A 27,186-nucleotide genomic window follows, 5' to 3' on the forward strand; every position below is an offset into this window, starting at 1 on the left:
GACAAAAATGAATGTATTCCATTTTGGAATAAGTCTGTAAATAACAAAATGTGGGAAAAGTGAAGCTTTACAGATGTAACATTTGAACTTCCTGTATTGTATCCTGGTAGACTGTTATATTGATATTGAGTGAATAAAATGTTGCATTAACAAATGTGTCCATGTTTTTCTTTCAGCCTTGGTTAAGCGTCTGAGCGATGCTTTGAGATGAAAACTATACTGCTGCTGCTGAAAGGGGAGACTGCCAAGGATTTCATCAAACCCTTCTCTGCGTGTTACTTCTTATACAGTATATCTGTGTGTGCATGAATGAACGTACGAATGGCTTTAAGTATGCAGTGTGTGAATAAAACTAAACAGTATGAGGGAATTCAAATATATCAGAATCACAAATCTTCCATGAATCCGCATCTTTACTTTAAAATTAATTTATGATGGGTTAGGTGCGGGGTACTTTTTATTCTTGAATGTGTTTATGAGGTTTGGCGTGTGCAATAAATGATAAACATATCGATGCTGACGGTTGCTTTATAGGTTTTTCTTTGTGTTGTGCTGTCGTCTGGATAACTTTCCTTGCAAACCTGTAAATGGCCCTTTAACCATGTGCTCACTACACATTTACGTTAGTGCCCTGTGGACCTTTCTTCTTGTTTTCCAGCCCCAAAACACACTAATTTGTATTAGAAAATGGAAACTGTGCTATAGGGCTCTATATGACTTGCTATACGTTTTCTGTATAACAAATTAAATCTTATTTACAAGTGTCGGCTTTCATCCTCTTCTTTTGTTTGTCATTCACGGGTTTAAAGTATGATAGCAATCTATTTTATGGAAATTAATGCTGACATTGCACTGTTGTCATGTGGTCAATAGGGCACATTTTCCCACATGAGAACCACTTTTCATTATGCTTAAATAAGGACCCTTGTTACGGCTTGTCATCATTCAGAGAATTTGGCTTTGGTCTCAGCTGCCTTACACACAGCGGCGGGAAACTTTGCATGACGATATTAATCTACACATAAAGCTTTTGTAGCAAGTGTGTGTTGAAAATAATTAGACCCCAAACACATTTTTTTTTGGGGGGGGGGGTATTCCATTTTATTTTTTGTAAGTGATTTCATTGGCACCACTACATTGACCCTAGTGTGTAAATGTGAGTGTGAATTTTGTCTCTGTGTTGGCCCTGCGATTGGTAGGTTGTGTGTTCATACCCCGGCCGACATACTAAAGACTATAAAAATGGGACCCATTACCTCCCTGCTTGGCACTCAGCATCAAGGGTTGGAATTGGGGGTTAAATCACCAAAATGATTCCCGGGCGTGGCCACCGCTGCTGCTCACTTCTCCCCTCACCTCCTAGGGGGTGAATAAGGGTGAAGGGTCAAATGCAGAGGACAAATTTCACCACACCTCGTGTGTGTGTGACAATCATTGGTACTTTAACTTTAACTGCGATGAGGTGGCGACTTGTCCAATGTGTACCCCGCCTTACGTCCGAATGCAACTGAGATAGGCTCCAATGACCCACGAAAGGGACAAACGGTAGAAAACTGATGGATTTAAAAAGAAGAGTACAGAAAAAAAACATTTCAAATGCAAAGGAGATAATCCTTGGTTTCAGTTAAATACATTTTAATTACGACATAATTTATAACTGTTCTCTCAAAAATGCTTGGAGTAAGTACTCATTTTCTTAATTTATTACAAATTTGCAACTATTTAGCATCGGTGAGCCGCCATTAGAGGGCAGCAGTCCGCCCTCATTTCATTTGTCAAAATAATTAGTTTATTGCGTGAAATGTAACAATTCCTTTCACAACAAAAGTCATTTTACAGTACATACATGAATTGATTAACGTGGACCCCGATTTAAACAAGTTGAAAAACTTATACGGGTGTTACCATTTAGTGGTTAATTGTACGGAATATGTACTGTACTGTGCAATCTACTAATAAAAGTCCCAATCAATCATAAAACACCAGCTGCTTTCACCGTCACTACCAACACGCGCTTTTATTTTGTCGCCCATTTTAGCTGCTTCCTGTCCCGCCTGGGCTAAGCCCCGTTAGCTTGCCGCTGTGTATAACCACTCCGTAATCTCGGCGGCAAGCAGCCAGAGTGCAGCCTCCAACTTTGTCAGACGGACACACGCAGAATGGAGACAAACTGACGCACCGTTACTCTCCGGACCGTTAACTTTTCTCCTCCCGTTTCAGTCCACATACTACAAAAAGAGCGGGGAAATCACTTAACATTAGTTGTGGATTTTTTTTTTTTGCCCCGGCGACTGATTTCCTTTCCTGCTGTTTTCCCCTATTTTGGACACTTTTACTGCGTAATTACGCACGATGCGCAAAAGGATGGCTTCTCGTCGAAGACAGAAAACAGGAGTCCAAGCTGTTTTATATGTCTGCCTTTCTATTTCAGTGGTTCTTTCCTACAATATAGACTTAGAACATCCCGTGGTATTCCGTGGACCTAATTCGAGTTTTTTTGGCTACTCTGTGCTGGAGCATTACCACGACAACACACGCTGGTGAGTCCATGTTTTTCACAAAAACACTGATGTTTGCTCACAGAACGTGACTTTGTAATGGCTTGGTGTGACCTGTCCTCTCTTGGTGTGCACAGGGTCATAGTCGGGGCCCCCAGGGCCAACTCGACCTACAGTATGTCGGTGCACTCTCCTGGTGCTGTGTTCAAGTGTCGGCTGCACAGCAACCCTGAGCGTCGCTGCACAGAGATGGACTTGGGAAGAGGTCAGTCAGTTCTGCTGCTGCAGCATCCAAGTTACTCCTAGTCCAAGATCCATGTGTCAACTCCCCCAAATGTCTGTTTTAGCCAAGCATAATACAGCCTTTTTAGGAGACAACCTGCAGCACTCACATGAGACAAGGCTGTTGTTTGGGTACATTGGATGTATTTTCTAGGGACAAGCGATAGAAAATGGATGGATGAAGTACGCGATCAAAAAAAAAGTCCAACTTCCGCCACCCACAGTTCACCAATTCTGCTCTGTGTGGATCATTGTGTTTTTTTTTATTATATGTGATAAATATTCCGAGATGATGTCACTTCCTACTGTTATTTACAGTAGAGGATCTTTGACTAGCACTATGCAGAGCGTTCCTGTCTTATGGAGGACCTTTGATGTGTGTTTTCCTATTTTTTCTTAAAACAGACCTATAGATAATATTTGACCAGTGGTTTTGCTGTAGGTCCCTAAAAACAGCAATATGCTCCTTATATGTATGTAGAGGTTCTTTGATTACCTTTTTGAAGTACAAACCCCAAAACCTTATTGCATATAAATGAAAGTAATTTATTATCAACTAGAAAGTAGTCAATGCGGATGTACAAAAAACAAAACCAGTGAAGTTGGCACGATGTGTAAGCCGTAAATAAAAACAGAATACAATGATTTTCAAATCCGTTTCCACTTATATTCAACTATATACACTGCAAAGACAAGATACTTAACGTTCAAACTGAAACTCGTTATTTTTTGCAAATATTAGCTCATTTGGAATTTGATGCCTGCAACAAGTGGCAAAAAAGACTGAGAAAGTTGAGGAATGCTCGTCAAACACTTATTTAGAACATTCCACAGGTGAACAGACTAATTGGGAACAGGTGGGTGCCATGATTGGGTATAAAAGCAGCTTCCATGAAATGCTCAGTCATTCACAAACAAGGATTGGACGAGGGTCACCACTTTGTGAACAAATGCGTGAGCAAATTGTCGAACTGTTTAAGAACAACATTTCTCAACAAGCTATTGCTAGGAATTTAGGGATTTTTCCATCTAAGGTAGGTAATATCATCAAAAGGTTCAGAGAATCTGGAGAAATCACTGTACGTAACATTGAGTGCCCGTGACCTTGGATCCCTCAAACATCAGCATCAAAAACCGACATCAGTGTATAAAGGATATCACCTCATAGACTCAGGAACACTTCAGAAAACCACTGTCAGTAACTACAGTTTGTCGCTACATCTGTAAGTGCAAGTTAAAACTCTACTATGCAAAGCAAAAGCCATTTATCAACAACACCCAGAAACGCCACCGGCTTCGCTGGGCCCGAGCTCATCTAAGATGGACTGATGCAAAATGGAAAAGTGTTCTGTGGTCTGACGAGTCCACATTTCAAATTGTTTTTGGAAACTGTGGACGTTGTGTCCTCCGGAACAAAGAGGAAAAGAACCATCCGGATTGTTATAGGCGTAAAGTTCAAAAGCCAGCATCTGTGATGGTATGGGGGTGTATTAGTGCCCAAGGCATGGGTAACTTATACATCTGTGAAGGCACCATTAATGCTGTAAGGTACATACAGGTTTTGGAGCAACATATGTTGCCATCCAAGCAACGTTATCATGGACGCCCCTGCTTATTTCAGCAAGACAATGCCAAGCCATGTGTTACAACAGCGAGGCTTCATGATAAAAGAGTGTTACTAGACTGGCCTGCCTGTAGTCCAGACCTGTCTCCCATTGAAAATGTGTGACGCATTATGAAGCGTGAAATGCGACAACGGAGACCCCGGACTGTTGAACAACTTAAGCTGTACATCAAGCAAGAATGGGAAAGAATTCCACCTGAAAAGCTTCAAAAATGGGTCTCCTCAGTTCCCAAACGTTTACTGGGTGTTTTTAAAAGGAAAGGCCATGTAACATAGTGGTAAAAATGCCCCTGTGCCAACTTTTTTGCAATGTGTTGCTGCCATTAAATTCTAAGTTAATGATTATTTGCAAAAAAAAAATGTTTCTCAGTTCGAACATTAAATATCATGTCTTTACAGTCTATTCAATTGAATATAAGTTGGAAAGGATTTGCAAATCATTTTATTCTGTTTTAATCGGTCCTTAAAAGCAGCAAAATTCTCCTGACGTGTAGGGAATCTTTGACTAGTGTTTTTGCAGTAGATCCTCAAAAATGGCAAAATGCTCCTGACATGTATAGGATCTTTGACTAGTTTTTTGTAGTGTGTCCTCAAAAATAGCAAAATGCTTCTGACATGTAAATGAGCTTTGGACTACTGTTTTTGCAGAACACCATTAAAAACAGCAGAGTGCTCCTGTCATATGGACCTTTATGTTTGTTTTTCCGTTGGTTCTCAAAAACAGCAAAAATACCCCTGACGTAAAGAGCAGCCTTTTTATAGTAGCAGCTTAACAACAGCAAAATTCTCACATGTCGAGGATATTTGACTTGCTTTTTTGCCGTAGGTCCTTAAAGATGACAGAGCGCTCCTGACATATAAAGGATCTTTGACAAGCATTTTTGTAGTGTGTTCTCAAAAACAGCAATTTGCTCCTGACATGTCGATGATCTCTGACCAGTATTTTTGCAGAACGCCATTAAAAACAGCAGAGCGCTCATGTCATATGAAGGACCTTTGATGTGTGTTTTCCCATGGTTCTCAAAAACAGCAAAAATACCCTTGACGTAAAGATACTTTTTGACTTGTATTTTTATAGTAGCACCTTAAAAAACAGCAAAACTCTCCTTACATGTTGAGGGTCTTTGACTAGCGTTTTTGCAGTAGGCCCTTAAAGACAACAGATTGCTCCTGACATATAAAAGGATCTTTGGCTAGCATTTTTGCAGTGTGTCCTCAAAAACAGCAAAATGCTCCTGACATGTCAAGGATCTTTGACTAGCTTTTGTGCAATCGGTCCTTAAAAGCAGCAACATTCTCCTGACATGAAGAGAATCTGTGACTAGTTTTTTTGGTGTGTGTTTTCAAAAACAGGAATAGTGTGTTCTCAAAAACTGCAAATTTCTCCTGATTTGTAGATAATCTTTGACTAGTGTTTTTATAGAATTCCATTGAAAATAGCAGAGCGCTCCTGTCGTTAAAGGACCTTTGATGTGTGTTTTCCCGTTGGTTCCCAAAAAACAGCAAAAATACCCATGACGTCAAGAGAATCTTTGACTATTATTTTCATAGTAGCACCTTAAAAACAGCAAAACGCTCCTTACATGTCGAGGATCTTTGACTAGCTTTTTTTCAGTAGGTCCTTGAAGACAACAGATCGCTCTTGACATATAAAGATCTTTGACTAGCATTTTTGCAGTAAGTTCTCAAAAACAGCAAAATGTTCCTGCATGTCGAGGATCTTTGACTAGCTTTTTTGCAGTAGGTCCTTAAAGACATCAGAGTGCTCCTGACATATAAAGGATATTTGACTAGCATTTTTGCAGTGTCCTCAAAAACAGCAAAATGCTTTTGACTTGTCAAGGATCTTTGACCAGCTTTTTTTGCAATCGATCCTTAAAAAAGCAGCAAAATACTCATGACATGAAGAGAATCTTTGACTAGTTTTTTTGCAGCAGATCCTCAAAAATGGCAAATGCTCCTGACATGTAAAGGATCTTTGACTAGTTTTTTTGTAGTGTGTCCTCAAAAACAGGAATAGTGTGTTCTGAAAAACAGCAATCAGATCATCTTTGACTAGTGTTTTTGCAGAATTCCATTAAAAACAGCAGAGTACTCCTGTCATATAAAGGACCTTTGAAATGTGTTTTCCCGTTGGTTTCCAAAAAACAGCAAAAATACCCCTGATGTAAAGATATTTTTTTTGTGGCAGCTTAACAAAAGCAAAGTTCTCACATGTCGAGGATCTTTGACTTGCTTTTTTGCCGTAGATCCTTAGACAACAGAGCTCTCCTGATATATAAAGGATCTTTGACCAGCAAAAATATACCCCTGACGTAAAGATTCTTTTTGACTATTATTTTTATAGTAGCACCTTAAACACAGCTAAACACTCCTTACCTTTCGAGGATATTTGACTAGCTTTTTTTCAATAGGTCTTTAAAGACAACAGATCGCTCTTGACATATAAAGGATCTTTGACTAACATTTTTGCAGTCAGTTCTCACAAACAGCAAAATGTTCCTGCATGTCGAGGATCTTTGACTAGCTTTTTTGCAGTAGGTCCTTAAAGACAACAGAGTGCTCCTGACATATGAAGGATCTTTGACTAGCATTATTGCTGTGTGTCCTCAAAAACAGCTAAATGCTTTTGACATGTCATGGATGTTTGACTAGTAATTTTGCTGTTTGTACACAAAAACAGCAAGAGGCTCCTGATATGTAGATGTTTTTTGACTGGCGTTTTTGCATAAAGCCATCAAAAACAGCAGAGTGCTCCTGAAATAAAGAGAATCTTTGAATAGTGTTTATGCAGTAGATCCTCAAAAATAGCAAAATGCTCCCGACATGTAAAGCATCTTTGCTTAACTTTTTTTGCAGTAGGACCTTAAAGACAACAAAGCGCTTCTGACATGTACAACATCCTTCACTCACATTTTTAGATCCTCAAAAACAGCAAAATGCTACTGACATGCAAATGATCTTTGACTAGCATTTTTAGGTCCTCAAAAACCGCAAAATGTTGCTGACGTGTAGAGGATCTTTGACTAGCATTTTTGCCGTGGGTTCTTAAAGACAACAGGGCGTGCATAACATATAAAGGATCTTTGAATAGCATTTTTGCAGTAGGTCCTCAAAAACAGCGAAATTCTCCTGACATGTGGAGGATCTTTTACCAGTGTTTTTGCAGTAGGTCTTTAAAAACAACTGATCAGTCCTGACATGTAGAGCAGTGATTTTCAACCACTGTGTGAGATATTGTCTGGTGTGCCGTGGAAAACTATGCAACTTCACCTAATTGGTCCAAAAAATATTTTTTGCAAATCACTAATCATAATAATGTGTCGTTGTCTAGTGCCTGTGCTGTATAGAGCTTGGCAGGGTAATCTTGTGATACTCCATATCAGTAGGTGGCAGCAGGTAGTTAATTTAATTTAATTGCTTTGTAGAAGTCGGAACGCGTCGAGGATGGTTTGTCGTAATTCCCAATATGCAGAGCACAGCGGGAGACAGTGTGCAGGTAAAAAGGTATGTAAAGCTTAAACCAAAAATCAACAAAAGGCACTGAAGCATAGGGATGGCTATGTAAAACAAAAGTAAAACTGAACTGGCTACAAAGTCAACAAAAACAGAATGCTGGACGACAGCAAAAACTTACAGTGTGTGGAGCAAAGACGGCGTCCACAAAGTACACCCGTACATGACATGACAATCAACAATGTCCCCACAAAGAAGGATAGCGTACGCACAACTTAAATAGTCTTGATTCCGAAAACAAAGCAGGTCCGGGCAATAGCACTCAAAGGAAGGCGTGAAGCTGCTACAGGAGAACACCAACAAAACAGGAAGGGTCACCAAAATAACAGCGCAAGACAGGAACTAAAGCACTACACACAGGAAACAACAACAAACTCAAATAAGGCACGACAACCTTGTGGAGTTTCATTTTTAACCTTTTCTGCTGGTGGTGTGCCTCCGTATTTTTTTCATGAAAAAAAAAAATTTGCCTTGGCTCAAAAAAGGTTGAAAAACACTGATGTAGATGATCTTTGACTAGTGTTTTTGGAGTAGGCCCTTAAAAAAAGCACAGCGCTTCTGACGTATAAAGGATCTTTGCCAAGCATTTTTGTAATAGGTCCTTAAAGGCCTACTGAAACCCACTACTACCGACCACGCAGTCTGATAGTTTATATATCAATGATGAAATCTTAACATTGCAACACATGCCAATACGGCCGGGTTAACTTATAAAGTGCAATTTTAAATTTCCTGCTAAACTTCCGGTTGGAAACGTCTATGTATGATGACGTATGCGCGTGACGTCACGACGGCAACGGAAGTATTCGTACCCAATGTGTCACCATACAAACTGCTCTGTTTTCATCGAACAATTCCACAGTATTCTGGACATCTGTGTTGGTGAATCTTTTGCAATTTGTTTAATGAACAATGGAGATTGCAAAGAAGAAAGTTGTAGGTGGGATCGGTGTATTGGCGGCTGGCTGTAGCGACACAACAAAGAGGACTTACTTGGATAGCAGACATCTGTGATCGGGTGAAGTCCTTCGTCGCGCCGTCGATCGCTGGAACGCAGGTGAGCACGGGTGTTGATGAGCAGATGAGGGCTGGCCGGCGTAGGTGGAGCGCTAATGTTTTTATCATAGCTCTGTGAGGTCCGGTTGCTAAGTTGCTAAGTTAGCTTCAGCGTCGTTAGCGACAGCATTGTTAAGCTTTGCCAGGCTGAGAATTATAAACCGTGTAGCTACATGTACATGGTTTAATAGTATTGTTGATCTTCTGTCTATCCTTCCAGTCAGGGATTTATTTATTTTCTTTCTATCTGCAGTTGAGCCAGATGCTATCACGTTAGCTCAGTAGCTAAAGAGCTTCGCTGATGTATTGTCGTGGAGATAAAAGTCACTGTGAATGTCCATTTCGCGTTCTCGACTCTCATTTTCAAGAGGATATAGTATCCGAGGTGGTTTAAAATACAAATCCGTTATCCACAATAGAAAAAGGAGGGTGTGTGGAAACCAATGAGACCTTGTACCTAAGTTACGGTCAGAGCGAAAAAAGATACACCCTGCACTGCCTCTCTAGTTCTTCACTCTAACGTTCCTCATCCACGAATCTTTCATCCTCGCTCAAATTAATGGGGTAATCGTCGCTTTCTCGGTCCGAATCTCTTTCGCTCCATTGTAAACAATGGGGAATTGTGAGGAATTCTTCCTCCTGTGACGTCACGCTACTTCTGGTATAGGCAAGGCTTTTTTTTTATCAGCGACCAAACGTTGCGAACTTTATTGTCGTTGTTCTATACTAAATCCTTTCAGCAAAAATATGGCAATATCGCGAAATGATCAAGTATGACACATAGAATGGATTTGCTATCCCCGTTTAAATAAAACAATTTCATTTCAGTAGGCCTTTAAATAAAGCAGCGCATGCCTGGCATTAAAGTATCTTTGACTAACCTTTTTGCAGTACAGCCTGTCCTTTAAACACAGCAAAGCACTCCTTGGACTTTACCTGAGCACATGCAAACATCTAATGTCGTGCTCTCTCAGCGTCCTGCAGCTGTGCTCAAAGTGTTTGCCAAAATGACGAGCCAGGAGCACGTAGTTAGACAATAGCAGACACGTTTCTTTTCCCCTCAACCTTTGTCTTGACGCCGTGACGTCTACAAACTGCTCTCATTGTTCTTTAGGAAACAGGCCCCGAGAGTCTTGTGGGAAGACGTGCCAAGGGGATAGAGACGACGAGTGGATGGGAGTAAGCCTGGCCCGCCAGAACAGAGCCGACGGCAGAATACTGGTGAGTTGATGAATGACAACTGGGTCTGATTATAACAACATCATTGTTTCAAAAATAGTACCATCATGTGACCTTTAGTCGCTCATTGTATGCCTTGGGCGCCACTAGTTCTATTTTATTTATGTACTATATCATCAATTTATGACATAAGTTCTTTTTTTTTTACACGGAGCAGAAGAAGGACTGTGGTCTTTAAGCACTAAAGCTGGAGCTGTGGATCGTATGTGACAAGACCAAAAATATGGCAATTTGCTGTTTGAAGTGCCTTTTAGCAAGGCATTGAAACCCTTCAGTTTAAAAAAAAATTAGATCTAGAATATACCTCAATTTACGAACTTCATTGGTTCTTGAACATGGTTCCCCATAAGAAACACTGTAAATATAAATAATGAGTTCCAGCCTTGACAAAAGTTCATATTTTAGTTAAGGTTCGTACACTTTGAAAACAATATAAAGTACTATACAGTACTGTGTATCAAACAAACATGACAAGGTGGTGATGATCCACTTTCTATTTAAAAAACAAGCTGATCGGTGCTGTATGTGCCGTTTTGCCAACACGCGCACACACATTGAAGCCACTATGGTGCCCTCCCAAACGATCAGAAATCCTTAACCATGTTGCTACAATAATAAACATGTATAAAAGTGAAGTCCACCCACATCGACAAGGAGCTGAATGAAAGAAGCAGACAGACAGAGGGAGAGAGAAAAACTAGGAGTAGTACCTGTCATATCTTTTCCTCACTGTGCAATAAGTCTGCTCTGGCATATTTTTCCAGAAAAGTCAGGTTTCTTCCCAATTAAAACTTGTTGTGTCAAAGCGATTTTCGACAATTTTCGACTCCTCGTAAATAGTCTTTTTTTTTTCTTTTCTTTTTTAATCCACAAGCATTCCCTGCTTTTTGAGGGGGGGACTCATTTTGAGTTAGCAAAATGGACAAAACTAGTCAAAAGGGGGAACAAAACACAAAAGGCAAACATTATGAATGATGCGCTGAAACGGGACTGTGTCTTGTGCAGAAAGTGAGTGGTAGGCTTCACCTCCGCTACATTGACACACCCTGGGTTTTTGTCACGGACACATGGTTGGGCCATTTCAAAATTTCGTAAATCAAAAAGTTCGCAAATAGAGGGGTTTTTAAATCGAGGTTTCACTGTATATCATACAACCTGCATTATTGGTGCCATTGTTACATTCTCAATGGTCATACAAGTGTAACACAGTCCCAACCTAACCCAGCAGGCACAAGACTTAAAAACAACATTGAGAACTTGTTGAGATAGGTCCTGACGTTGCGCAACTCAATCTTAACGTTGGAACAACATGCTTTTTGGCAACGTTTAATCAATGTCGGGTTCTGACATTGATTTGACCTTTGACTTTTGGTCATTTTCCAACACAAATACAACATTGAAACAACATCCTTTTTGACAACTTTTGTTCAATGTCAGGTTGTGACATTGATTTGACCATTGAAATTTGGTCATTTCCCAACCAACAAAGTGGATTCAACTTTGGACACCAACGTTCAATTTACAAAATGCAACTATTTTGCAGCTTTGTTTCAAAGTCAGTTTTACAGGAAATGTATGTATAATCAACGTTGTATCAATGTCTTGTTCCTGCTGGGAAGGGTGTCCAAAGTGCGAGTTAGTGCCATTTGCGGCCCTTTGATTGAGTTTTATTGGCCCACAGCACATTGTGGAAATAAAATCAAACAAAAAAACAACAGTAAAAAAATAGGGCTATCAAATTCAACACGTTAACTCATGTGATTAATCACAAAAAATAGCACAGTGACCAGGCACGTGCACACATAGGGCCCTATGGGTGCCTGAGCCCCTGCCCTTTTTTGCCTCGTCTTAAAAAGTGCCCTCTGCCTGTGTGTGTGTTTTTTGTTTTTTTTTCTTTAAACAACATTAATAAATTCCTGTCAGGAATGTAAAACAAAAACAAAAGTGAGAGGAGAGAGAGCCAAGTTACTGCGCCCCTGAGACGTGACAGTGGAGCAACTTGAACCTGTGAGTTATGGTCTAGTCGCCGTCCACTTATTCAGCATCTAATATGGGTATAATTTCAGAAAAACGCTGTATTATTCTATTAGTCTATGTGTCAGCTTCTGTTTTTGCCGGACGTCGGAGCACGGCGCATCAATTGAGCACGGCACACCAAGTCCGCACAGAGCAGAGCGGATCGTGCGGGACAGGAAGTAATGTACAAAATACAAAATAAAACCCCGGGTTAATTTTCAAAATAAAATGCACTGTGTTTACGGCGGATCACATTTCTCTCACGGTAGAGTTTTAGATATAAGGTTATTGTGACTTTGCTATTACTGTGTGGGTTAACAAAATAATAATAATAATAATGATAATAATATCAATAATAATAAGAAGAACAATGATAATGATAATAATAATAATAATTTGTATTATTATTATTAATAATAATAATAATAATTTCAGCATTCTGGCGATATAAGATGTAGGTTATCTGTTAGGAATATTGCCATCTGTATTTAAACTTGATTCATGTTGATTATGCCTGCAGCACAATGCCAAAAAAAGAAAGGATACAGCCCTCTACTGGCCCCTGGTCCATATTTTTGGCCCTGTATTGCGTTTCAGTTGTTTAGTCTGAGCATTAAGTGAGATAGACCATAAGTTACAACTTGATGGTGTTTTCATCAAGTTAAGGGAAGAAGGACAGATTTTCACATTGAAGTTTTTTCCATTTGGGTATTTATTTTTGTATTTTTTTTCAAAGTTCATGTTGCACTGTTCAATGTTCAATATTAAAGTGCTTATCTTTAACAATAAATAGTCTAATAATAAACCAGTGTTTTGTTGCTTTTCATGTCTTCCAAGCCTATGATAATGTGAATTAACTCATTATGACCATAATTTGTTGACACATTAGAAATGGCAATCACTTTTACCTACAAAGGACACACAGCTAAGTAGTTAGCTTCCTATTAGCAAATTTAATTTGACATTAATTTCCATATTGTGTAAAGGACCAAAAAAAAAATTCCTGCCCTTTTCTGACTTTGAGCCCCTGCCCCTCTATAATCATGTGCACGTCCCTGACAGTGACCATGTCTCAACGCAGATTAATCACACAATTTATTTGGATCTCACATGCTCCTTTACTTTAACCGAGGATAGTTACCTTAAATGTGGTGTGAGTTGTTATAGGGCAATGATCAGGTCAATGCATACGCAAGTGCAAAGATGACTCACTAACTGGTATAAACATGAAAAAAAATGTTTGTGTATGCTGACAATTAAATTGCATTTGTGTCAACATATTGGGGTATTTTTTTAAGTTATTTGAATTATGCAAGCAAGTAATTTACTGTGATTAATCATGATTAGTCACAATTCAAAAGTTTGATTAATCTGATTTAAAATATTAATCTTTGGACAGCAGTAGTAAAAATCCAAGAAAAAATTAGAAAAAGCTGAAATTTTGATAATAATAACTAATTATGCTACGCTTTGGCACCTACAAAAACAAAACTGACACAATGTTTTGTCTTTAAATATCTGCATGTAGCTTTTTTAAATTATTCATACAAAAACAAATAAAAAATAAATACCAAAATATATATCAAAATGTCCCTGTATGATTTGACTTTTCACAATGCGGACCTTGATGGAAAAATTTTGGACACCAGTGACCTAAACGATAAACAAAGGTGTGATACACTATGTCATTCTTATTTAACATACAAAGAAGTGAACCATTGCTGTAAAAACAAAAAAAACAATAGTTTTAACTTTACTGACAATTTACATGATATAAAACACATCTCTAACAGCGTGCAAATAGAAAAAAATGACACAACTTAATGCATATATTGTTATATACAATATAGGTACAGTAAGCAGGTCTATTTAGTGTCCCTTTATGACCCACTAAGCACCTCTTACACTATAAGAGAACCAAAACAAGTCTCAAAATCCTCTTGAGTCACTAAGATTTACAGTAAACACTATTTAGCTTCCGACTGCCTTCCTCTTCCGAGAGGAAACATGACAGGTATCTATTTTTGAAGATGCCAAAGTTCATTTGGGGACCTGTTGACCATGTATGATGTGTTTTATACACACTTGTGTGAACCTATCGGCCCTACTTTTCTACTCACCCTGGCTGTCAGGAATGTAAATGAGAACTTACATAACCTTTTGGCTGCAACATGTTGTGCAATCTTCAAAAGTGTAGAATAAAAAAGGTGCTGACTTTTCATAGCCCACGTGTTGCTAGTCTGCTTTTTTTTTTTTAATACTGTTATTTTTTTGTCATCATCGAAACAAGCTCACGTTACAGCGCCACAGGGTGGAAGAGAAGCGGCTGCTTGGCAGATGTTTTTTTTCTGAGGTTCTGCTCTCACTCAGCAAGAGCATAACAATAGCACTACCGACATTGTTGTCTTTTTTTTCGAAGCTTCAGGTCATTTTATTATTACCTATTTTTATGTTGAGTGTTTGCTAAGTCGTTCTCTTCTAACACTAGTTCCTGGTCTGTGTGTGTGTGCGTGCAAACACACACACGCTCACACTCTCTCACACACACACACACACACACACACACACACACACACACACTGGCATCGAGGGTTTACACTCAATTTGACCGCCTGTTTCAGTCTGATAAGTTTGGGGTTGAACTAAAGGCTCCAGAAATCTACTAAAATTGTATGTTATCCGAAATCTAATGAGATCCAATACAAGCAAATGATGCCAGGATAATAATGTCAGAGTGGAACAACATGTTTCTTATAGTGGTTGTAATTTGCAATTATATATTTTTTTAAAAATAAAATAAAAAAAATTATATATATATATATATATATATATAAATATGCATTATAAAGGCATTGTTTTTTATACATTTTTTGTATTGTTCTCGTGAGATTGTGTACCTAATAAATTGGCAATTTAACGTAGTAATGTAATGTGTCAAAATACTGTAAAATATTGAACAATGCAACAACCATTTTGTTGTATTTGTAAAACGGTGATTTCAAAAAATTATGCCACTATTATTATTTTATTATATTATATTTTAGTAGTTGCAAAATGATGGTGCCATTATTTTTAATTTGATTTGACTTTAGTAGTTGCCAAATTATAGTCCCATTATTTCTTATTTAATTCAATTTCTTTTTAGTAGTTTCTAAATTATAGTACCATTATTTTAGATTTAATTTGATTACTATTTTAGTTTGTATTGTATTTGATTACAATTTTACTGTTGGCTCTGTGATGAGGTGGCGACTTGTCCAGGGTGTACCCCGCCTACCGCCCGAATGCAGCTGAGATAGGCTCTAGCGACCCCCCGCAACCCCAAAAAGGGACAAGCGGTAGAAAATGGATGGATGGATGGATAAATAGAATATTGATAATTATTGCATCCAGGCAGCAAACTGGTGTTTATTTTTAAAGGCATACATATATATATATATATACGTATATATATATATATATATATATATACATATATATATATATGTATATATATATATATATATATATATATATATATATACATATATATATATATATATATATATATATATATATACATATATATATATATGTATATATATATATATATATATATATATATATATATATATATATATATATATATATATATATATATATATATATATATATATATATATATATATATATATATATACACAACCATTCAAAAGTTTGGGGTCACCAAAACAATTTTGTCGAATAGCCTTCATTTCTAAGAACAAGAATAGACTGTCAAGTTTCAGACGAAAGTTCTCTTTTTCTGGCCATTTTGAGCGTTTAATTGACCCCACAAATGTGATGGTCCAGAAACTCAATCTGCTCAAAGGAAGGTCAGTTTTGTAGCTTCTGTAACGAGCTAAACTGTTTTCAGATGTGTGAACTTGATTGCACAAGGGTTTTCTAATCATCAATTAGCCTTCTGAGCCAATGAGCAAACACATTGTACCATTAGAACACTGGAGTGATAGTTGCTGGAAATGGGCCTCTATACACCTATGTAGATATTGCACCAAAAACCAGACATTTGCACCTAGAATAGTCATTTACCACATTAGCAATGTATAGAGTGTATTTCTTTAAAGTTATAAATTAAGTTAAGACTAGTTTAAAGTTATCTTCATTGAAAAGTACAGTGCTTTTCCTTCAAAAATAAGGACATTTCAATGTGACCATGTTTGTTGAATTTTTGTACTGGTTGATTTTTTTTTTTGCACCGTGACTAGGGAATGTTGTTTGGATTGGATCATACAAGTTAATGCTCTGCTTTATTGTCTTTAAAGTACTGTTAATGGCAGAGTTACTTTCATTGGGCACAGGATGTTGACAGGATTGCAGCATTCAGACCACTGGATATGTCCATATATATGATATAGATACATCGTTCCTAGTCAATTTGTGTATTAAACTTGTGCCGTCTCGCAGGCCAAATTGAAGATGCCTTATTTGGACACCCGTGAATTACAGTATTTCAATAAGGAGGCTTGCCAAGGAAGCAACCTTTTAACATATCTATTGTATTAACAGTAATTGTTGGGTTTCTAGTATTTTTGATAATTCATATTACAGTGAGCCTCTGGTGATATCTGACTGAAGAAATGAACTGCATACAACTCTGAACAGCAAAGTTAGCACAAATGCTTGCGCTAACCCATTGTGAAAGGTGTCCTGGCTGGTCCACCAATGTACTGCTACTATGACTTACTGAAACTAGTTATCTGGGGTTACTACGTTATGTCCTTATTACACACCAGCGTATAAACCAAAGGATTTAAACGTTGTCATTCAAGGTCATATTGTTACACACAGTTGCTTTAGTATGTGTTTCTTAAAATGGACCCAAATCTGCTCACAGCGTCGTCGGGGCTGCATTTGAGACATGCGCCCTGTGGAGTGTAGCCGGCAGCTCATTGAAGATGGTTCCACATCCACTGAGACGCTCTGACTCCAGCCCAGCGAGAGAGCAGTCTTGAACAAACACAGTGCAGCTGAGGTCAATCTGGATGCTGTGCACGGACTGACAGAAAGTTGTTCTTTTATTTCCTGCAGGCGTGTGCCCATCGCTGGAAAAACGTCTACTACGACTTGGAGCATATCATGCCGCATGGGTACTGCTCCATCATTCAGCCGAATCTCCAGGGCAGGACGCGGCCCCTCATTCCTTGTTATGAAGGTACAGTGGAACCTTTGAGCCCTTATATGGTCGCGGTACCTCCTACTCTTCTTATTTGCCACACTATGTTGTCATCACTTAGCAGAGAGAGCCCAACATTGCGTCATAATGCTACACATTAAAAGCATAAGCCAGCGGTATCAAACTAATTTTAGCTCAGGGGCCGCATGGAGGAAAATCTATTCCCATGTGGGCCGGACTGGTAAAATCATGGCATAATAACTTTAAAGTAAAGACAACTTCAGATTGTTTTCTGTGTTTTACCCTGTTTACAAAAAATAGAACGGGCACATTCTGAAAATCTACATATTACAAATAATCCACTTGACAAAACATTTGAAAATTCTGAGGAAAAAATTGGTGCATTTTCAAGAACATAATGAACTTTGTTTCAGTGTGTTTAGAAAACCATTAAACTTTAAGCACTTCCTGTTTAGCATTCTCATGTTGGCAGATCAGCATTTATGACGTGTTTGGAAAAGCAACCAAGTGTTTTCTCAAACCACCACATTGGTGACATTCGCAACTGCCACAACAGATTAATTTATCATCATCCAAACAAAACAATTATCAACATGACACCATAGCCGAAATCAAGGTAACATAACTACAAACTCAATCAATGTGAACATCATAGATTTAAGCATTAAAAAAAATAGAACAAACAACAAATGTAGAAACACACATTTTTACAATGGAGTTCAGGGTGCACATTGCGCCATCAACTAATTGCGAGCGCTGCACAGAACTCTAAGTGCTTCATAAATGATGGTCATTTTGACTTAAGTCTTTGCACCTTACTGTTTTGTTATTTTATCCATTGAGTGGATAATTTACAATGAAAGAAGGTATTGTGCGTCGATACTGCGGTAGTCTGCCGCCATCTGCTGCCAGCCAAAACAGAAGCAGCTGATTGCTTGCACCTGCGCTAAATGGAGTAGTGGAAGCCAATCCAGAGGGCACTTAAAGTCAGCTGACACGTTATCTTAAAACGGTATCATGTGTAATGTGGGTTACACTTGAATTGCTATTGTGACATCCAGTGGACACATTTAGAACAGCAGTTTCTTTCATTAAAATTGCAGTTCACTTTTACACTTAGCAAACTCGTCATGCGGGCCAGATTAGACCTATTCGCGGGCCTGATACGGCCCATGGGCCGTACGTTTGACACCCCTGGCGTAAGCAATGGGAGCTAAATATTATATTGTGTAGATAGTACATTGTTGTCATGTGAGTCGTGTGTATGGAACCATCCTGTAACCACACATCTTTTTCTGGGCCTCTCAAAACAAGTAGCTTGAAGTGTGATCTCCCCTTCTTATGTCCAACATAAGTACGCCTAAAAAGTGTCGGTTTGGCCAGCTCGGAGATTCGCCCACTATTCTAAAAAGATAAACACATGATTTGAAGGCCCATCTGAGCTTCTTGCTTTTACTTTTGATACCACTGGCTTTATTTGCCTTTTAAATGGAGCCCAGATTGCAAGGAGCATGCGTGTTTGTATTTGTGATGAGCAGCACCACTGAGTATGTGTGTTACACCCATGTCAAATGTGCCAAACAGCTTATTGTGCTGTTGCTATTGACTCTTGTTTGGTGTTCTTTGTCGATTGACGTCAGGGTCAATGTCACATACGACCTCCTGTTGCTGGTCACACACTGCTGTGGGACGGCATTCCACTCCCCAACCAAGTGTCCTCATTTTTTTGTGTTGGTCACTCACAAGTTCAGTTGGGTTGAGGCCAGGGCTCTGTTAATCCTATTTCCAAAATCATTTATTTTAACACCGCTCTGTGGGGCGAGCGTTGGTCCAATGAGGAGAGATGGGGTTGCTGAATCTCATCCTGATATTTCTCTGCCTTGCTTCAATGAGGATAAGCCTCACGTGTACAGTGATGGAGATACCAGCGCCACACCATCACGATATAACCTGCATCCTCTATCACACGTGTGTCAAACTCAAGGCCTGGGGGCCAGATCTGGCCCACCACATCGTTTTATGTGGCCTGCAAAAGCGAAAGTACGTAAATAAAAAAAACGTTGTCTTTCTTACGAAACATATTCGTTCTTTTAAATTTGAAGGAAAAATTGCATACAATTGCATGTCTTTTAAACGTCAGAATTATCTGACCATGCAAAGAAATATGGTGGTTACAAAAGTGTGTCCAAAGTGTGTCTCGCAGCAAATTTTGGGATTAAAAAATACTACTAAAAATGTAAAAAAAAAAATTAAAAAAAATGCAAACATTTGTGATGTAATGTGGAAAAAGCTGACAATTTCATACGAAGGCGAGTCTTGTGGGCTGGTCTGCTTGTCACAATGTTGCCTAAATAATGTTTGCAGAGACAATTTTACACCATGACTTTTTTGTTTGTACAATGTCGAACAAGGGTGTCCTAACGTTTTCCACCAAGGGTCGCATACTGAAAAATATGTCGAGGCCATTTTGAAATAAAAAAAAAAAAAAGATAAAAACTGACATATATATTTAAAGACAAAAGCTAGGGTCAGCTTTGTGTTTTACTATTTTTTACTAGTATCAAAACGTCAGCGTTTTCTCATTATATTACGTCTTTTTGCTCTCTTTTTTTTGGGTACAATTTTACTGTTGTTTTTTTTTACCCCTGTAATAATTAATAATTGTAAAAGCTGACACTAAGTTTGTCTATAAATGTAAAGGTAATGTAACATTTATTTTTATAGTACAAAGATATATCTAAAATGGCCCGCGCATACTTTGACTTTAAAGTATGCGGCCCTCGATGAAAAAGTTTGGACACCCCTATCTTAATTACATTCCAAATATTTTTTGTTACAATAAAATGCTTGTCCCCCTGACTTATGATTTCAAAAGCAAGTATCTTATACATCAATTTGTACATAAAAAATATGAACAATCAAATGCATAAGTATGTGTGTTATAATATCATGAGGAGATTGTATATTAAAATGCATACATATTCACTGTAACAGGCGGCCCCTGCAGAGCAGCCATAACTACGATGTGGCCCTCAATGAAAAAGAGTTTGCCACCCCTACTCTTTTATACACAGTAGGGCCTTAAACCTCTTGGGAATTCACCACACCTGCAAAGGTTGTCACTAGAATCCTCTTCTCTCTACTATGATGACATCACCATGACACAGCTGCTGGAATTGCGCTCCTCCACCCTCCACTTGGGGGTGCCCAATTATCACCTTGTCTTCTTGAAGGTGTGTTTGGGCTCTTTATCGGGTTATACAAGTGCCATGCGCCCCATTTCCGTCAAACGTGTCCCACAATACATGCTGCAGTTTGTTTTCTTCAATGAACCGCAGCCCCCCAGTGCACTCATGCAGCCCCACTTCATGACACTACCGCCACCATGCTTGGCTGTGGGCAAGACACAATTATCTTGCTACTAACTTATGTTTCCAACTGTTTAGACCGGGGGTGTCAAACTCCTTTTAATTGAGGGCCACATCGCAGTTATGGCCGCCGTCAGAGGGCGGCTTGTAACAGCAAATATAAATGAATATAAATGTACAATGATATCGTATGGTATTTTCCAGTCTATAAGCCGTACCGGTATAAAAACCGCACCCACTAATATTTAGAAGAAAAAAAGACCTCTTCATATATTAGCCGCAGATATATATCAGTATATGTTGTGAAATGAGATCTTTACATAGAAAGATTTTGTAAATGTTTATTTACATACCTTAATTGATCCCAAACTGTGCCTATAACACGGCAGTAAAACGGCTGATCAAACAAAACAGAATTGTCATCGATGTTTTTATTTATCCTTTATAAAATGAATACAATGTTCTCCTTGTTTTAACAAGGTTCAAGATGCTTATCAGGATTCCTTTTCTCTGTACCAAACACTTTGAGTCTGAACAGTTTCTTAAAGCAAATCATTTTAGAGCATTGTTTATTTCGTTGCTTAATCCAATCCATAATTTAGCCGTTAGCAAAACAAAATCCATAGCAGTGGACAGGATTTTTCTGTCAAAATTGAAAGAACAAATACATGTAATAAAAAAGATGACACACTTTTTCGATGCACATTATCTCCAGGTTGGGTTGGTGGGCCAAGTTAAATGAAGTGGCGGGCCAGATGTGACCTTGAGTTTGACACCTGTGATTTAGACAATAATGGCTGTGTTGACTCATTTTCAGAGGGCAGTATTTACATATACTGCTATACAAGCTGTACAATGACTACTATACAGTATATCCAGTTTTTATTTCTATAGTATAGTGCGTATGTAGAAGATATGTAATAATATTGTGCAGCAATAATACATTTCTATGTTCCGCAGTTACAAGTGGCCCCTTGGGAGCAGCCGTAAATGCAATGTGGCCCATGATGAGAATAAGTTTCACGTCCCTCAATAGTATAATCAAATGAAATGTGAGGAATTTACTTGAGTCACTGGTTATCAAATTCAACGGTCTCAAACTCCGGCCTTCTGTGGCACTCAGGCCCATACCTGCATAGTTTAGCATAGTTGCGGTCCATTTGATAGTAATCTTGAATCCCACTAGAGCAGGGGTGTCAAACTCATTTTAGATCGGGGGCCACATGGAGAAAAATCTACTCCCAAGTGGGCCGGACTGGTAAAATCACGGCACGATAACTTCAAAATAAAGACAACTTCAGATTGTTTTCTTTGTTTAAAAATAGAACAAGCACATTCTGAAAATGTACAAATCATAATGTTGTTAGTTTTTTTTTTACACTTACATGTTGCGTTTAATTTATTTGTCGTTATTTATATTTTCTGAATAAATTATCAGTCAACTGGTGTTAATTTTCAATCAAGATAAAAAAAATATATATCAAAATCAAATTACAGGTGTTATTAATGTAGTTTGATCATTTTCCTTGACTGATGTACTAATATCATGTGGTTTATTTTGTACATATGTAGCATCATCTACAAAGATACAAAGAATTGCTATTGCGACATCCAGTGGACACATTTAGAACAGCTGTTTCTTTCATTCAAAAATTGCAGGTTAATTTTTATACTTGGCAAACTCATCCCGTGGGCCGGATAAAACCTTTCCACAGGCATGATCCAGCCCTTGGGCCGTACGTTTGACACCCCTGCACTAGAGAATAACTACAATGATGGTGCAAACACAAAAATGACACCACGGCAAACATATCCCAGCAGGCACAAGACATTGATACAATGTTGAGTATACATACATGTCCTTTCAAAATGACTTTGAAACAACATTGCCAAATAGATGAATTTATAAATTGAGACAACGTTGATGTCCAACATTGGATTCACTTTTTTTGATTGAGAAATTACCAAATTTCAATGGTCAAATCAACATCCCAACTTGACATTGAATAAACGTCGTCAAAAAGTATGTTGTTTTAACGTTGTATTTGTGTTGCAGAACTTTGGTTGGGAAATGACCAAAATTCAATAGTCAAATCAACATCAGAACCCAGCATTGATTAAACGCTGTTAAAAAGCATGTCGTGTCAACGTTATGTTTGATTTGCTTAACGTCAGGACCTAATTCAACACGTTCTCAACGTTGTTTTAATGTCTTGTGCCTGCTGGGATTGGGCAACACAAAAAGAAACTTCCTGTAAGCAAGCTGAAGTGTCGATAGTAGGGGTGCCCACACTTTTTCTGCAGGCGAGCTACTTTTCAATTGACCAAGTCGAGGGGATCTACCTCTTTCATATATATAATTTATTTGTATTTATTTATGAAATATACATTTTTGTTAACAAGTTAAAGGTGTTTATTGATAATACAAGCATGTTTAACACATAACACATTTCTTTCATGAAGAGAAGAATATAAGTTGGTGTATTACCTGATTCTGATGACTTGCATTGATTGGAATCAGACATGAGTGATAATAACGTTCGCATTTTTAAATGGAGGAGAAAAAAAGTCCTCCTTTCTGTCCTATACTACATGAAAGTGGTTGATATTTGGCATCTTATTTGTCCAGCTTCCATACTCCTTTTTATACACTTTACAAGAAATAAATTTGCGGCAAACTCCATAGCTTGCTAGCTTGTGCACGCCAGCTTTCCGAGACTCTTATTTCGTTAGCGCAGGCAGGATGAAGCAGCGCTTTTATTGTGAAGACAGGAACTGTGCAGTCGGTCTTTAGGCTTTTAACAGCAGGTACGGCGCGAGATTCTGTTGAAATAAAAAGTGTTTCTCGCCTTCCTGTCGGTCATTTTTTCTTAATGATCTCGCAGCAGCCAGATCCTCAGGTGCCGTGAATGTCACTCAAGTCAGTGGTGCCAAACCACCGGGCTGCGGTCCGGTACCGGTCCGTGGATCGATTGGTACCGGGCCGCACAAGAAAAAAAAAAAAAAAACATTTTTAAATTGTTTTATTTTTATTAAATCAACATAAAAAACACAAGATTCACTTACAATTAGCGCACCAACCCCAAAAACCTCCCTCCCCCATACACTCATTCACACTCATTCGCACAAAAGGGTTGTTTCTTTCTGTTATTAATATTTCTGGTTCCTACATTATATATCAATATAGATCAATACAGTCTGCAGGGATACAGTTCGTAAGCACGCATGATTGTATTTTTTTATGACAAAAAAAACAAACAAAAACAAAAAAACACCTCCCCCCGGTCCGTGGGACAAATTTTCAAGCGTTGACCGGTCTGCAGTTACAAAAAGGTTGGGGACCACTGACTCAAGTGACGAAAATTACGTTTTAGTGAAGATTGATGATTGCAAATTTTTAGGTTATAATCTGGCTGGCGATCGACTGACACACCGTCCGCGATCGACCGGTAGCTCGCGATCGACGTAATCTCCTCGTGAACTCCACAATGACAAAATATACCATTTTTACATTCAATATTACATGTGTAATGACTGGGCCTACCATAGGGTCACTATAGCTGCTGGTAGAAGGAGTCAACACATTTAGTCACGTAGTTAAAACGGGATTTTGAAGTAAATACTTATTGTGGTACCCAGCCATACCCAGACTCTACCTCCTGTGGACCTCAGGTGAATTGAGTTTGAGACCCCTGACCTAATTAGTACAGCTAATGATGTTGATTGTGCTCCCTGGTCAGTGTCACATCCCATTTCTTACAATAAGTTGCCAGACTCGGGATCTGTGTTGCAATTTCAGTTTTGTTGTAACCTGAGAGCCTCCCCCTCAGAGTCAGAGGTCTTGTTGGATGTTGCACCGCTCCTTTCCGCTTCTGCTCCCCCAGACTGTCTTGGAAGAGACTAACTCTTTGAGTAGCTCCATATGGAATGCAAGGGAGAGCGACAACTCCAGTAAATGCTGGATCAAGCACACAGTGAAATAATTTGTGGTTTGTTTTTTTCTTGGGTCCAGATTATAAGCAGAAGTATGGGGAAGAGCACGGCTCCTGCCAAGCTGGGATAGCAGGAGTTTTTATGGAGGTCAGTAACGGTCCTTGTTCATCTTCTTAATCTCTTACTGCAAAAAAATGATGTGTTTTTTCATGTTTTCATCTTATATACTTCAAGGGGCTGTTTGCAACCTTTACGCAGATGCTTAACTTCCAATAAGTAAGCCTTATTTCCCGCCTTATTTCCCACCCTCTCCCAGCTTTGAGCATGTTAACTACGCCCAACGTAACACACACACACACACACACACACACACACACACAGCTTTGTTTGTTGCCAGCTAATCAGAGGTGGGTAGAGTAGCAAGCAATTTTACTCAAGTAAAAGTACTGTTTTTTAGGGTAGTATTACTCAATTAAAAGTACAGAGTAGTCATCCAAATACCGTAAACTCTGAAATATAGAGCACACTGGTATTTAAGCTGCACCCACCAAATTTTAAAATAAATAAATATTTTTACGCACATTAGCCGCACTGGACCATAGACCGCAGATACTGTATATACAGGTATGAACGATTTTTTAAATGTTTATTTACATACCTTAAGTGTTTCCAAACAGTGGCTGTAACAAGGTAGTAAAACAGCTGATCAAACAAAACACGAGTAATCGTCATGGACCCACTAGCTGCAGAAGCTAGCTCTCCAATCAGTTTAACAAAATCACTAACTCTACAGTGATATTTTGGTAAATTTACGAAACTGACACAATGCAAACAGAAAACCATTGTAAGTTAATAATACTACCACAGACACTCTAAACGTGTTAGCATATTCAGTAATCCGTAAAAACGCTAGCTTGATTACATTACGATAGCACATACAAATATGCATGAAAACACTCCTACAGACATTACACATGGGTTACGGTTTAGTAAGTATCAATTGTCTTACCGGTAGTTACATTATAAAACCTACTTGGAATGATGAAGTGGTGGAATTTTTATAGGCTGAAATGAAAACATTTCTACTGACACAAATGACAGCACTTGATATAAAAGTTATTTTTTCCAGTTTGTAAGAAAATGTCACTTTTTACAGTGTGTAGTTTGAGTGAGGTCATGTGACTGCCAGGCTCCGTTTGATTTGTAAAATGGGGTCAAACGTGACTAGTGCTTGCGTTGGATTGGTGAAACAGAGTCATGTGACAGTGACCACTGGAAGAAGTCTCCCTGACAAGCCAAAACAACACTTCATTCCAAGCAGTAATTAATGGAATGTAAATTGATATATTGATGATATAAATTAAATGTAATGTATGAAACTCAATTTAACGGAGTAAAAGTGTCACAAACTCGCCTGGCTGCTGTTATTGTGAACCCAAGATGCAGGAGACAGGCGGACAACGTGAAGCTAAAACAAGTATTTAACAATTAGGAACACAGGATGCAGCTAACACAGTCAGTAACATAGATCAACTACTCAACAATCCTTAAGCCCTGACTGGAGGGCGAGGCAGGCCTAAACAGAAGCCAGCTGATTGGCAACCACGACCAGGTGTGGCCAGGCTGCAAATCAGCGACAGGTGAGGGGGAAAAGGCGCTCAGGTAGACAGACAGGAAATGGTACCAAAATAAGAGCGCTGACCAGGAAATAAACTCAAAACGAAGGAAGCAACAGACCATGTGACACCTGACATGACAGATCGTCACAAAACATCTCGTTTTTTCTTCACCAAAATACTCAAGGAGAAGTAAAGAAAATGTGGCATTAAAACTACTCTGACAAGTAGTTGGGCAGCACGGTGGAACAGGGGTTAGTGCATCTGCCTCACAATACGAAGGTCCTGGGTTCGATCCTGCGCTTGGTATATTTCTGTGTGGAGTTTGCATGTTCTCCCCGTGACTGCGTGGGTTCCCTCCGGGCTCCAGCACCCCCCACGACCCCGCAAGGGATAAGCGGTAGAAATTGGATGGATGGATGACAAGTACAATTCATCCAAACTGTTACATAAGTAAATGTAACACAGCAAATGTAACGCGTTACTACCCACCTCTGCCTCTAATGATAGAGATATGGCAAAGGTTAGCGACTAACATTGGCTATTAAACCCTCCACGTGCAAGACCGAATCCACCAAAAAAAAGTCACTTAACAAGAAGCCAAAAAGTGCAAAAACAACGATGCTCGCGCTGGAGGAGCCGCGAACGACCGCAGGGACACAACATTAGGTACACCTGCAGACTGCAGCACGGATTTCATATTTCATTCTTTCACAACTCTTCCAACACGAACACCACTGTTCCCGCACTTATAAGTAAAGGTAAGACCATAATAACATTTTTTTTATTAAATGTGCTTTTTTGTGTGCTACAGTTTGTAAGTGTAAAGTTAAAGTTAAGTTAAAGTAGCAATGATTGTCAC

General features: G+C 38.7%; 2 protein-coding genes across 4 annotated transcripts in view; both read left to right on the forward strand.

Annotated features, from left to right (window-relative positions):
* Window positions 1-764, forward strand: part of golga4 (golgin A4) — a 44,710-nt gene extending 43,946 nt beyond the window's left edge. For all 3 annotated transcript variants that reach the window (XM_062058390.1, XM_062058391.1, XM_062058392.1), the window contains one exon: window positions 177-764. In XM_062058390.1, the coding sequence (XP_061914374.1) occupies window positions 177-194 (18 nt within the window). In that variant the 3' untranslated portion in view covers window positions 195-764. The remainder of the gene's footprint in view (window positions 1-176) is intronic.
* Window positions 765-2,105: 1,341 nt separating this feature from the next.
* itga9 (integrin, alpha 9) overlaps window positions 2,106-27,186 on the forward strand; it is a 120,620-nt gene continuing 95,539 nt past the window's right edge. Inside the window, exons 1-5 of the mRNA XM_062058393.1 lie at window positions 2,106-2,540; window positions 2,636-2,763; window positions 10,091-10,197; window positions 17,302-17,425; window positions 24,788-24,855. Of these exons, the coding sequence (XP_061914377.1) occupies window positions 2,353-2,540; window positions 2,636-2,763; window positions 10,091-10,197; window positions 17,302-17,425; window positions 24,788-24,855 (615 nt within the window). The 5' untranslated portion in view covers window positions 2,106-2,352. The remainder of the gene's footprint in view (window positions 2,541-2,635; window positions 2,764-10,090; window positions 10,198-17,301; window positions 17,426-24,787; window positions 24,856-27,186) is intronic.

Source organism: Entelurus aequoreus, linkage group LG09 (genome assembly GCF_033978785.1).
Source record: "Entelurus aequoreus isolate RoL-2023_Sb linkage group LG09, RoL_Eaeq_v1.1, whole genome shotgun sequence".
NCBI classification, from domain to species: Eukaryota; Metazoa; Chordata; class Actinopteri; order Syngnathiformes; family Syngnathidae; genus Entelurus; species Entelurus aequoreus.